This window comes from Stegostoma tigrinum, chromosome 5, assembly GCF_030684315.1.
Source record: "Stegostoma tigrinum isolate sSteTig4 chromosome 5, sSteTig4.hap1, whole genome shotgun sequence".
NCBI lineage: Eukaryota > Metazoa > Chordata > Chondrichthyes > Orectolobiformes > Stegostomatidae > Stegostoma > Stegostoma tigrinum.
Window position 1 is genome coordinate 113,932,583 of NC_081358.1, and position 14,954 is coordinate 113,947,536.

Below are 14,954 nucleotides of genomic sequence, written 5' to 3' on the forward strand. Positions count from 1 at the left end.
AATAAATGGTGGCCCAGCCAATGGTGCACAGAACCCATGATTGAATAATATGTTGTCACCCTTGCAAATTACAGAAGGTGCGCAACAATCTGTTTTGAGTCTTTCTGTTCATTGATATTACTCGTACAGCCGGCGTGCATATTGCACTACAAGAAGGGAATGCGATAATACCACCAGGCCTGTTAATCCTGAGATCAGATAATGTTCTGGGGACCCAGGTTCGAATCCTGCCATGGCAGATGGTGGAATTTGAAGTCAATAAATATTTGGAATTAAGAATCTAATGATGACCGTGAATCCGTCATAGATTGTCAGAAAAACCCGTCTGGCTCACTAATGCCCTTTAGGGAAGGAAACTGCCATTCTTACCTGGTCTGGCCTACATGTGACTCCAGACCCACAGCAATGTATTTGACTCTTGACTGCCCTCTGGGCAATTAGGGATGGGTAATAAATGCTGCCTGGCCAGCGACGCCCTCACCCTGTGAATGAATAAAGAATTTGACCGCTAACAAATGTTTTGTCATATACAGTATGCTTCAGAAGATGCAGAGTTGCTATTAGTGGGAAATAAGTTGGACTGTGAAGTTGATCGAGCAATCTCTCGTCAACAGGGAGAAAAGGTAAGAAACTATCTAAAAATATTACTTGCTGTTATGACGTGCACCTTCCTGATGTAATCCTGGTTATAAAGTTCTACGTAAAACTCTCGCTCAGACTGTAGCCACCAGGAGTTAATTCTAGTGCCTACTATTGTCAACAACAAAATATTCAGAGACTAAAGTAGGGCTCAGAGATCACAGGATAATTACAGCTGAAGAAAACTTGTTGGCTTTGTTTATTTTCAATACTTAGAGATTTATTTATTGGATTTTCAACGACACTTCCTGGATGTTTCTTCTGCAATTAGGTCATATTTAATGAGAAGAATTTCTGAACTACGGTCCACAATGTATCTTCAAAATCCACGTACTCTTCTCCTATTCTCAAATTTTAATATTTTGTACTAAACTTCTTGCTTTCTATTAACTATTTACATATTTTTTAACTCATTCATGGGATGTATGTGCCACTAGCAAAACTGCCATTTGTTGCTCATCCCTAATTAGAAACTTGGTTTCACTCCCTCTATGTCAAGTACATTTTTGGACAAAGTGACCAAAACTGCACACAATATTCTAGGTGTGGTCTCACCAAGGCCCTGTCCAGTTACAGCAAGACATCCTTGCCCCATATTCAAATTCTCCACAATAAAGGTGGAGAATTCTTCTATTCCTGACTGCTTGCTTTCATTAGCAGGTGTACAAGGATCCATTTGTCACCATTTCTCACTCAATCATCATAATCATACTCTGCAATTTTTGTTTTCCTACTGAAATAGATACTTCACCCTTATCTAGGTTATGCTGCTTTGCCATGCATTTGCCTGCTCAACCAACCTGTCTAAATAGTCTTAAAACTTCTGTTTTGCCATGGAGAGTGTGCTCATTAATTATGATTGACAGTTAAGTGATAGACTTTGTTTACATTTTAAACCACTGGTTGATCAAGGCATTACTTTGAGAAATGAAACAGCAAATGGCTGTGACCTACTTTATTGAATCAAACCGGCGGGCACAGTATGTATATATGTTCTTTCTGCCTACAAAGAGCAGTGCCCTGTCTGTTTAATGTTGTAGCTTCCAGTACATACAAATGAACTGAACTATGAGCCCAACTGTATCCTAACTTGGTTGTCAGCATAATTCTTTGGTTGATTATGAAGCAAATGTTGTTCAATTGCAGAAATGTCTCTAATGTTGGACATTATCAGGAATTATTAAGCACGTACTGGCTGGTTGCAATCAGTACTTTGCTAGTTGTGGACAGCAAAAGGGATATGCTGTTTAATACCATAAGCAGTCTTTGACTCATATGGCCTACATATGATATCATTTTCACAAAAATTCATATTCTGCATTACTATGTGGGTGATAGGCAGAATGACTTTTTGGCTTGATGGCAGTATTCTGTTAAAATCCACTTTGAAACCGATAAGCACTGTCCTCTCAAGCAGTATAAATATTGATTTTCCCCATTATTATTCTTGTGAATTTTCCAAGATGAAAAGGTCCAACAAGATGTGCCTTTTTTTCAATAATATTTAAGTTCTGAATTTGACTTGTTCCACATGATATCTAGAAACTGCTGAAACCACTGGATGCTGCAAAGACTGTGGGCATTGACAGTATCCCAGCAGTAGTGCTGAAGACTTCAAATTCAGTACTAGGTACTTCTCTAGCCAAGTTGTTCCATTTACAGCTATGACACTGGCATCTATGAAATAATGTGGAGAATTGCCTTGTCTACAAAAGGCAGGACTATTCTGATTTAACCAACTATCACCCCATGAGACTAATCTCAAATCATTGACAAAGTGATGAAAAGTGTTGACCATTTTAACCAACAGCACTTATTTACCAATAATCAGCCCACTGATGTTTAGTTTGAATTCTGCATGGATCACTCCATTCTGGACCTCACTGCAGTCTTAATCCAAGCATGGACAAAAGTGCTGACTTCAGGTGGTGAGCGTGAGTACATGCACCCAGCATTTCACAGTATGGCGTTAAGGAGCCTTAGTGAAGTTAGTGCATATTGGACGGAGGTGGTGGGGGAGGGGGGGCACACAGATTAGAGCTATACCAAGGTCAAAAGAAGCTTGTTGTGAATGTTAGAGGTCAGTCATCGTAGCCTGAAGACATTGCAGTGGGAGATCCTCAGGACAGCGTCCTATATTAAATCTTGAATAGCCAGGCAGTGAAGAATAGTACACTGGAGCCTAGTATTTATGCATTTATAAACTTCGTTTCATGGAGGCACACATTGCATGTTGTGTACCTCCATGCAGCGATCAAGATCTAGAAAACATTCAAGTCTGGAGTCATAAGTGACAAATAACATTGGCATTGTTACAAGTGTCAAATAAAGACCATCTGCAATAAAAGAGATAACGGGAACTGCCGATGCTGGAGAATCCGAGATAACAAAGTGCGGAGCTGGATGAACGCAGCAGGCCAAGCAGCATCTTAGGAGCTCAAAAGCTGACATTTCGGGCCTAGACCCTTCATCAGAATTGGGGGGAGGGGGAGAGGGTTCTGAAATAAATAGGGAGAGAGAGAGGGGTGGCAGTGGGAGAGAGATCCCCTGAGGTTTTTCCAGAGGGAGAAGGGTAACTTCTTCAGGTTTGGCATCCCTGGATGAGGCTTCGCAGTGAGGTTAAGATTGTATCAGAGATAATGGGAACTGCAGATGCTGGAGAATCCGAGATAGCAAAGTGTGGAGCACCTGCCTTAACGTTCAATGAATCCTGTATTGTCAACATGTCAGCAGTCAACTTTGACCCTAAACCTCTTTGGACCAGCTGCGCACATAGAATGGATAAGAGAGCAGGTCAAAGTTTTCTGTATTGTGCAGCCAGTAACTTACCACCAAAGATTTTCCTAAGTTTTTGTATCATCAGAACCATGATGGAATACTCATCACTTACCTCCATATTTGCAGCTCCACCAACGCTCCACATCCTAGCGTACCACTCAAAGGAACTTCCTTGATTGGCAATCTATTCACCACCTTGAGCACTCACTCCCTCCAACACAGGCTATTTAAAAGTTGCCCCGCAACTCACCAATTTCTGCAAAATGAGAACAGTGCCACCTCCAAATATCTGTCTCAAGTCACGTACCATCCTGACTTGAAAATATGTTTCTGTTCCTTCCTATTGCTGGATCAAAATCCTGGAACACTCTAACAGCAACGAGAGTCGCAACTCCAAACAGGCCACCGTGATGTTAAGAAAGCAGCTCACCATCACCACCTGTGGCTGGATATCGGTAGAATCCCGGTGGAAAGACAATGCAATTATCTTTAACTCCATTTTTCTAAAGGATCTGCCTTAACCTGTTCGCCAGTAAAGTGAAGTAAAATTGCAGAGAAAGTATTCTGTCATTCAGTCTTTCCTTTTTTCTTGTCAGAATAGATTTGTATGTCGTTGTGTAGCATGTCAGTTTGAATTAAAATGGACCTTTTGCCACTTTTGATGATATTCTAAATTTAAAACAATAAACTTTCGGCTGTAGATGTTTTGCTAAATGTCTCTATTCTTTCACTTCCTTAGTTTGCCCTGCAGGTAACTGGGATGCGTTTTTGTGAAGCCAGTGCAAAGGACAACTATAATGTCAATGAGATCTTTATGAAGCTTGTGGATGACATCCTAAATAAGGCAAGTTCATTTATTTGGCAAATGAAAATTTAACAGCAGGAACTGCTGTAACACTTGCAATCTTTGTATATGATTTGGAAAATTTGACTTTGTTGAATTTTGGAACTTCAGAATGCTGTATTACAAATATCAGCCCAAAAGTGAATCATTTCCAATATTGTCTTATAGTGCTATCATATCACATTGGTGGTGATCCTACATGCATGAGCAACTTCAAATAATTCATGCTAAAGCAAAATGTTGTGTAATGAAAATTGAACACTACTCAGCAAATCAAGTAACATGGCTGGAGAGATTAATAGAGATAGTGTTTCAGGTTGATTGTTAGAAATGTAACAGCAAGCAGAGGACAAGAGAGTTAGGGAATGGAGGAAAGAACAAGGAATAATTAGTTGCTACAAAATAAAGGGTCGGGATAATAGAATAAGCAAAGAACTAAATGATGGGTCCAGAGCAGGATTGCATGTACCTTTCAATCAGAGGGCCATATCTTAAGTATGGGGACCAGCCATAAATGTTGAAGTGACAAACTTTAAGAATAAAAATACATTTTGGTACAATTTTTTGTGTTAATTTATGGAATGTGAATGTCACTGGCCAGGCCAGTATTCGTTGCCCATCCCTAATTGCCCAAAGGGCATTTGAGAGTCAGCCACATTGCTATGGCTCTGGAGTTGCACGGAGGCCAGACTAGGTAAGGATGGCAGATTTCCTCCCTTAAAGGACATTGGTGAATCAAATGAATTTTTCTCACAATCGGCAACAGTTTCATGGTTATCATTAGACTCTTAATCCCAAATTTTTTTTTGAATGTGTCCACCATGGTGGGATTTGAACATGGGTACCCAGAAAATTATCTAGGGCTCTAGATTAATATCTAGCGATAATACCACTAGGCCATCGCATCCATACTGTAAACATTAAACCATTCTTATTGCAATTACACTATCATAACAATGAAACCAAATGTATCCTCTTTTCCAAGGTCTCTTGGTTTAATAGCGACACTTAGATCCCTAGCTTTTCAGTGACATTCAGTTCCGTTGTCACTTCTCTCTCCACAGATGCTGCTTGACCTGTTGAGTTTTTTTCAGCACTTTCTGTCTTGATTTCAGATTTTCAGCATCTGCAGTAAGTTGTTCTGCCAATGATTTAAATGCTGTCTTTCTGTAATCTGCAATGTAGTGTGGCAAAATCCAGAGGGATAGAAACAGTAGATAGAAAATATGGCAAGACCAAAAGATAGGTGGTCACCACATCTTGTGGTGATTGGTATCCTTTCTTTACCTCTTATTTCTAGAGCTGGGATTTTAAAAACCTTGCAACAACTTAAAATAAATGCTACCAAGTGCATTTACAGCCTGTTCCATGTGTATCATGTCCCTGATAACATTATAAATGCATAGGGCTTCATGATGTAAAATATTGAAAGGGTGTACACACAGGTGAAGAAGTTTTATTGTAGACGTGTAACCATTCCAGAAGCTGGAGGCAGTCATATATTACTGTGCCGATGTAGATAGACCTTAAGGTCCCAGATTCAAATCCTTGACTGCCAGCTCCTGTGACATCAACCCTCCAGGGGGGTGGAAAAAGTGCAGATTTAGTGAAAAAGCTAGAAAAATAGAGAAACAAAGCTGTATAAGAGTGGACTTGACTTTTCTTAAATGTTTTGAAACTCAGATGTAAACTATATTGAAGTTTTAAAATCACTGTTCATATTCTGGCCAAATCAAAATGGCACTAATTGATAAATAATAATCTACACTTACCGCATGCCTCTGCTTCTTGTGCACTCAGATAAGAGGGAGCAGTCTCTAAATAAAGAATTTTTCACAGTCCCACTGCTGACCAGCCAGGCTCCATGAGCAGTTCCCCATGCACGCTTTGTGTACAATGAATTTGCTGGCTCACCGTACATGCCCCCCCCCCCCCCCCCCCCCCCCCCGCCCGTTGCAGTGGACTGTAGCTTGTAAAGGTTTGGTCTGGAGTTAGTGCAAATTGGAACAGGAGGACCACTGCCGTTGTGCATTTCTTCATGATTTATAATGTTTGCAATTTGTTTCACAGTTAAACTAAACAGATAAATGCATAAGTTGTTGTTAACCTTTGCTATCAGTAGCACTCAGTATTTCTGAATGGTATGCCTAATTCTAAGGTGCACAGTCTGGAAGATTCAATGTAAACACTGAGTAGCACAAGTGGCTGTTAACCTTTAAAGATCGAGGTGAATGCCCTCCATCATTGAGAATGGCCAGTGGCCAAAATTGTTGCTACACCTCAGACCACGTGCAATCTTATTCAAGTTGTTTATCAGTATATCCTACAGCACTCGCTGCTTACCAGCCAATGTTTATGTTTTGCAAGAGTTTCCTCCTATCATTCTTTGTCCAACCCTGTCAGCAAAACATTCTATTTCTTTCTCCTTTGTGTTTATATCACTTTGCATGAAACATATCTGTGCTTTTGTGCTGCAACAAAATGTTGAATGTTAAAAAATTAAAGCGAAATGATTAACCATTATGACATTATTTATTTTGTTAATATTGTTTATTATTAACCCTGAGGAAGGGTCACCAGACCCAAAATGTTAACTCTGTTGTTGTTATTTATTATATGTCTAATTCTGTGTGAATCTTTTAATTGGATTTTCTTAAGATATGTCTGCAAGCTTTCACAAACATTTATGTTTAATCTCTACTCTAATTTTTAGTTGCCCGATGTACCCAGACGAGAATTATCAAACAGCATTTTATCACTGCAACCAGAGCCTGAAATTCCTCCAGAACTGCCACCGCTTCGACAGAACGTTCGCTGCTGCTGACCAGTGCTTCTGTGCTCCCACTACTCTGCCATACTAAGCTCGTACCCATGTCTGTGCGTTGCTGTAATACAATCAGCCTCGCCATTGTCATCGTTGCACTTTGTAGGAATGACCAGACAAGAGCTCAAGACTAATTTTGTCTACGTGTGAGATTTTTAAAATGGTATAGGATCAAATGACACTGTTCAGAATAACTGCACATTTTTTTAAAAAATCCTCTGATCTCTGGCAAAGTTGATGTTTTCTATTCTAGTACTGTATTTATTGTTGGTGTGCAGTACCACGTGTTTATAATGAGTTTGAAAGGGACAAGTTTTGGTACTCCCAAGAAAAGCAATCCACTGAACATGGCTGTCTAATCACTAGTACAAGGCTGCCATTGTCCACAGTACCTTAGTATTAACACTCCCTTTCTTTCCTGAATAGTGCAAGACATGCACCTTACAGTGGAACTAATAAAACAGATTTGGAATATATTTTAGGAGGAGCGCATCCCATTAGCCACATCTTTTATTTGTCATTTGAATGTTGGTACAGAGACTGATTGATTTATATTCTTTTTCCTCTCTCTCTTTCAGATGTTGGGAACTAAAAGGTAACACTAACTTGTTATTTCAGTCATTCAGAAAAAAAACATATAGTATACATTACATTGTAACATGAAGGAGTTGTTCCCAGTGTGCTGCAAAGAATAAGTGCACAGTGGCAGAAAGAGGTCGTGCTATTTTAACTTTAATTTACTTTGTTTCAAAGACGCAACTCTATATTGAAAAGAGCAAAATTAAAATTCTCCTTTGGTAGTCATCAACAAGTTGACTGTTGAGAAAAGACACTATTTGTGCTCACTTTGGAAGCACTTATGCTTTAAAAAAACACTAGGGGTGGTGTGGGCTAAGATTTTAGGTGGATATTTTATAATGTATATGAAATTTCAAATGGGCATTTTATAGAAGTTGCCTTATTAAGATCAAATGTTTAAATTTTGGTCTGTTGAGAACTGTTTTGATTGTGCAAATGACTGCGCCTCTCACTTGCATAATAACAGTGAGCAGCACTCCCTCATAATGTTGTTGAGTTTTAATTTCAGGTGCCAAGCACATTGTAAAATGGGTGCATTTTTACTTAAAGAAAACCCACTTCAGACATGGCTCGTAATACGAGCAGCAAAGTAGCTTCCTTACCCAGTATTGCAGATTATTGTAGAAATATGTCAAATAAGAGGACAGTATTCATTTTGTTTATATTAATGGTCAAGGAAGTAATTTTGATAACTTAAAGAACATTATACGTAATGGAACCTGCAATAGGACAGATTCACTTTCCACCTGTAGAGCTATTGATTCCAGATTGTGCATGAAGACAGTGCTTTACATAGAGTATGAAGTAGGTCTTCCAACCCATTAGTGCATGTGTTATTTAAAAAGTGAAGTCTCTTTTGTTGGTGTAGCTGACTTTTTTCATGGATTACAGTGTAAGCATGGTATGTAAAATTGTGACCTATTAAAACTATATATATATATACATAAACCATGAAGATATTAGATTTTTTGTTTCCTAACTAAAGAGTAATTGATGACAATTGAATCCACAGGGCAACGTAATGTTGCAAGTGTGGGGTTTTGCACTGACCCTTCAGCTTCATATAGGATGCAACTCTTGTCCATGTGGGGAGATGCCTGGTTTTACCAGCAGTACAGGTGTGCACTGTTCAAGATTGTTTCTTGGCTGTTCTAGAGACAGCTGCATTTTGTTGTCCCTGAGCTCTCAATTTTAAAGCTAATTTGGAAGAATTTTATTGGTCTCAAAGATACCTTAAAATTAATGCTGATTTTGGGTTGCATTTTATATCTTGTGAGCCATACTTTAAAACTTTGGCCCTTCTTTCCATCTGTTCCTTTGAAACAAATTTGCCATGGCTTCAACTTTTTGAAGCTATGGTAAAAACACTATTTCTGTCCTTGAGCCTCAGAATTTAGCTCCATTAATTCAGCTTCAATAGTAATTGGTTTGTAAATTATTGTACCCATGGTGTGTTACATATCGAACACTCGAAATATTGACCTTCCTTTCCCTGGATAAATACTAAGATATTTGAGATTCAAGGTGCAAACTTAATATAGATCTTTCCTTGAATCAAGTATCACATTGTTTACAAATCTTCCAAGCCTTTGCCATGATGAATTGTTTGTTAAAAGTACCTTTTCTTTTAAAGAGGGCGAGAAAAGCCAACTATGCTTTTTAATTGAGTTTTATTGTGGGGGAAAATATTACTAAACTTGAAGTGACTTTTTTTAATTAGTGCTGATTGTCAGCCTTTTTGCCCACATCACCCCACTCCACCTGAACCTGTATTGAATGCAATCTTTAAGTTTAGACTAACTGAACATGAGAAAAGGCAATAATGTGCTGTATATTGTGAATTTCCCACAAAAGAATGTTATTTTTCTTTAGAGCTAGAGCAGATATACAGTCTTTTTCCAATCCCCAACCAAGCGTGCTAACTTTAAAGAAATAACTATGACTCAAATCCCATGTCATTCCCCCTTGTCTCATAAAGGAAGAAATCATGTATTTTCATTTGTAACAGCAGAGCAGTAATTCGAAATGCTGTGTATGTCAAAACTCTGTTAACTACCACTGGGTTACACTAATGAACAATTCACTGGCCAAGTTCTAGGGGGGAAAAAAAGATCATTTTGTCTTTTTCTTAAAAATAAACTGGAAAAGTATGAACAAAATGAAGTTAGATGCAGCCATGAAGAGAAGGAAGTGACTGCTGCATAGTGTTTGTGGATCCTAGTTTAGTAGAATATGAAGCACTTATTTCAAAACCACAGGTTGTAAGGTATAAGCCTACTGATTTGAATTTAGAAAGCATCTTGATATAATTAGAGTTCAGTGATGTTTTGTTCTTTCTTGGAAGTTAGATATGGTAACGATGTTTGTGTTGATAGTTGTAACATGATTTTTTTTATATTTATATACTCATGAACTTTATATTACACGCAAAATGCTTTCCTTGCCCATTGAAGGTATTTAAATAAATTGTTTTTTTTAATCCACATCAACAACAACATGATGAAAATTGGAGGGAATATTCTGTAGTTGCAGTCCCTTGAGCATAATTAGCTTTTCCTTATGTAAGTTGGCTCAAAGCTTTTAAACAAAATTGTATTTAATGTTTCCATTTGGAAAAAATAAATCTATATTGCCATCAGCATTTGTGGAAATGTACTGTGCTTAGCCCATTATTAACCCAGTCGTTGGAAAAGTTTTGCAGACAGATGTGCAAAAAAGCAAATAAGAATGTGTTAAGAATAACCAAGCACTATGTCCAACCAAGATGCATTCACTGGAAAAGTAAATTGAAAGGTGACATACACATTCCATTCTCCACCCTTGCATGCTCAAAGTCCAAAATGTTTTAATCACCAGATTCTGAAGAAAGGAACCCAGAACATGTTTGAATGCAGTATCGCAGGGCACCTGCCCAGGCATGATATTGCATTTTCTAATTTGTATTTTACCAGATTGACTTTCTTAATTTGGCAGTGCTGGTCTGGATAATTTGTCAGGCTTTTGAGAAAGTCAAATAGCTTTTGAAATAAAGCATATCAAATATTCAGTCCTGTGCATAGTGTCTCTTATACAGCTTGATATTATGGTTCCATGGGGAAACCATTAACCAAAATAATCAAATTTACTGAATGACCATGTTTCAAATTTTGTCATTTTTATTTTAGCTCAAACCAGAGCCAAGGTAAGTTATATATGAATCAATGAATAAAAGTATACAACGTGTTTCACTGTAAATAATTGGTCCAGCAGAGGCATTTTTTGTAACAACAAGCCTTCGCACCACTCCTTACTGGAATGTGGGCACATGCAGCTACTCATTTCTACAATTTGTTGTTGATTATTCGTATGGGATAAGTCAATAGTGCTTTTGAATTTCATGTACACAACTATCATAAGGTTCTATGAATCTTTTTTTCCTTGGGTCACAACAGTACTGGTGGTACAGGTTTCCGGAGTTTTGTTTAGCCAACCAACCACTGATAGAATGACATAGGTATAGGCATTGGGTGGAGAGCTGTGAGATGTTAAAAGAAAGTTAAATTTGATGTGGTTTAGATGGGCTTTAAGCATGGTTTTTGAGGCCCCTCATGGTAGACTGGTCAAAGGTAAGAGCCCGTAGGATTCAAGGCAAAGTGGCATGTTTGATCTAAAATTGGTTGAGTCAGAAAGCAGAGGGTGATGGTTGAGGGATATTTCTGTGACTGGAAGTCAGCTTCCAGTGGAGTTCCAGAGGGTGATGGTTGATGGATATTTCTGTGACTGGAAGTCAGCTTCCAGTGGAGTTCCAGAGGGCTTGTTGCTGGGCCCCTTGTTGTTTGTGTCCGTTAATGATTTGGAAGTAGATGACTGGGTATGACCAAGCAGTGTGTGGATGCACAAAAAGTGGTAGGGTGCAAAATAGCACAAACTGCAGGAGGAAAATCAGTGGATTTGCCAGGCGTCTAGAGAAGTCGCAAATGGAATTCAACTTGTAAGTTGTGAGGGAATGCATTTGGGGAGGACTAATAGGCAAGGGGTTACAATGCAAATGGTGGGACTCTGGAAATTACTGAAAATCAGAAGGACCTTGGTGTTATATTCACAGATCCCTGAAAGTAGCAGGGCTAAGGTAGAAAAAGTATGTAAGGAAGCTTATGGAATATTTGCCTTTATTAACTGAGACGTAGAGTAGAAGAGCTGGTTATGCTGGAGCAGTATAAAAAGTATGTTAGAGTCACACTTAGTGTACAGTGTTCAGTCTGGCCACCACATGATATGAAAAATGTGATTGCGTTAGAGAGTGTGTAGGGGGGATTTACAAATATACTGCCTGGGCTGGAGGGACTGAACTATAAAATAAAAATGGACAGGGTGGGTTGTTTTCCTTGGAGCAGCAAAGGTTGAGAGGGGACCCAATTACAATAGGTATGGATAGGATGGATCATGATACACTTCTTTACAATTTGTAGAGGGATTAACAACCAGAGTGCTCAGATTTAAGACAAGAGGTAGAAGGCTAAGAGGAGAGTTTAGATTTTTATTCACCCTGAGGGTAGTAGGAGTCTAGAACTCTGCCTGTGAATGGGTGAGTCAGAAGCTGTTGTAACATTTCAGTGATTTTTAACTATTTGCTGTGCTGCCATAATCTCCAGAGCTATGGAAAATCAATTAGTGTAGTCAGATCTTTGGTAGCCAGTGTGGACTCTTTGGGCTAAATGATATCTTTCTGTACTGTGAATGTCTGCGAAACACCGAGGTTCAGATTTTGGCTTGTTCTCTGAAATCACCCAGCTCTTTAGTATCTCCAAATTATCCACACGGGTTTCAATGTTTCAGAAGATTTTGGATAGATGGCACCCAAGACCTCTTGTCTTCTTTTCTGCCAAACAGGAAATTTGCTTCCGGAAAGTGATTTGCTACTTTTCCTCACAGGAACTATGTGTTCTTCTTTTGATCTTTGCTTGCCCGGTCCTTGTGTGCACTAACTGCCTTCAAATCCTCTGCTGTGACTGCCAGCCCCACATCTTCTGATATTAACATTTTACCTGTCGGCACTGCCTCCAGGCCGGGGGTCACCAGATCACATAGACCAGTATTTCATGCTTTCTATTTTATCCCTTTATAGCAGAGATAAACTCATAAAAATCTTTTTACATTCTCACGTTAAACTTTATTTTATTTAAAGATTAAGTAATTAAAGATACCACCTTTGTAACTAATGGAATCATACTGAATTATTAAATGAATCTGCCTCACAAAAACAAGTGCATTCACCGTAAGAAGGTTATATGGATCACTAGCATCCTATGGGAAAGGGAATGTCCTATTCTGGTTTGTTTCAAATGAGACTTCAGATCCACAGCAATGTCTCGTAGTAGACCCATAATTGCCCTCTGAGTTAACATAACAACCGTTCAGTTCTATAGGCCTTAAATGCTGCCCCTTTCGGGATGATAGTATCCTGCAAATGAACAAAACAAAGTGAGGATGAGGATTGTTAGCATTATGGATAGAGACAGGGAACGTGTTCAGGTAAGATTAAATTAGATTACCTACAAAGTGGAAACAGGCCCTTCGGCCCAACAAGTCCATACCGCCCCTTGGAGCATCCCACCCAGACACCCCTGAACACTAACATGGCCAACCCACCTAGCCTGCACATCTTTGGACTGTGGTAGGAAACCGGAGCACCTGGAGGAAACCACGCAGACACGGGGAGAATGTGCACACTCCACACAGACAGTTACCTGAGGCTGGAATCAAACCCAGGACCCTGACGCTGTGAGGCTGCAGTGCTAACCACTGAGCCACCATGCCGCTCCTCCGTGCAGATCTCCCTGATCATCAAGCCAATTATGGAATTATTTACGAAGCAAGATCAGGAGCAGAAACATATCTGGCAGTGATGCCAGGACGCTGTACTTTCATAACTGGGCTGAGGCATGCAGATGTTCCCTGGAATGGGCAATGTTTCTGAAGACTTTTTTGGAATTGTGGCTGAATGGACCAATAGCTTCAGTACTCTAAATATAAAGATCATGGATGCACTATTATCGATGTTCTGTGAAATTTGACATACGTGGACTTATAAATAGAAATGCTGCCTTTAGTTCAGATTACCGATATTTGCTTTTTTGTCTGAAGTGTCATGATCTATTTTTTATTTTAAAAATAAGGGTGACATTCCAGCTTTGGGTGACTGTCTATGTTGAGCTTGCATATTGTCCCTGTGTCTGTGTGGGTTTCTGCTAGGTGCTCTGGTTTCCTCCCACAGTCCAAAGAAGTGCAGGTTAGGGTGGATTGACCATGCTAAATCTCCCCCTGGAGTCCAAGATGTCTAGGCTAGGTGGATTAGCCATGGGAAAAGCAGGGTTATGAAGATTGGGTAGGAGGCTGGGTCTAGGTGGGATGTTCTTCAGATGCTCACTGCAGCCTCAATAGGCCAAATGGTCTCTATGTGTGCTGTGGTGCTTCCTTGATTCTAAGGAATAGTGTTTCTTTAGTGTCTTTCATGCCCTCAGGACATCTCACTTTATTTGCAGCCAATTATGTATTCTTAAAGTGTGGTCATTATGTAAGGATTGAGACAGCCAATTTGTTTGCAGTAAACTTTCAGTTACTTAGTTAACATGTTGCATCTTTCCCTCTCCACAGATGCTGCCAGACTTAGACTTTCTCCAGCATTCTCTCTGTTTCAGATTTCCAGCATCTACATTATTTCATACAGTTACTTGTTTTGTTGCAATATTCATTAAAGGATAAATGTTGCTCTGGGGACCTTAGTTCGACTGCTGCCACTGCAAATGGTGGAATTTGTATTCAATAAAAAATTTGGAGTTAAGCGACTAATGATGACCATGAATTTATTGCCGATTGTCGTAAAAACCCAACTGGTTCACTAATGTCTTTGGGGAGAGATCTGGTCTGATCTCCATGTGACTCCAGACGTACAGCAATGTGATTGATTCATAACTGCTCTCTATGCAATTAGGGATGGACTTGAACGCTGGTCCAGCCAGCAAAGCCCTGATCCTGTGAATGAATGGGAAAAAGAGGGCATAGTAGATAAGTCCTTTGCTTTTTGAAATGGCATGTTAAGGATACATACATCCACTTCATTGGTTTGATGGAGATTAACTTTAATATCTCATCTGAAAGATGGCTCCTACAACTGTGCAGCAGTCCTTTAGTACTGCATTTTACGCTCTAGTCGCTCTCATCTAGATGTAAAATATCCAACCTTTTAAGAAGGTATTGCCAAATCAGCCAACTTCCTTTGCTGTCTGTTGGAACAAGTCAAGTTCATTCATG

The 14,954-nt window shown here is 39.3% G+C and overlaps 1 protein-coding gene across 1 annotated transcript in view; it reads left to right on the plus strand.

Moving 5' to 3' along the window:
* The window catches only part of rab12 (RAB12, member RAS oncogene family), a 31,440-nt gene extending 17,012 nt beyond the window's left edge, over window positions 1-14,428 (plus strand). Inside the window, exons 4-6 of the mRNA XM_059646221.1 lie at window positions 534-623; window positions 4,157-4,261; window positions 6,975-14,428. Of these exons, the coding sequence (XP_059502204.1) occupies window positions 534-623; window positions 4,157-4,261; window positions 6,975-7,085 (306 nt within the window). The 3' untranslated portion in view covers window positions 7,086-14,428. The remainder of the gene's footprint in view (window positions 1-533; window positions 624-4,156; window positions 4,262-6,974) is intronic.
* Window positions 14,429-14,954: the final 526 nt, after the last annotated feature.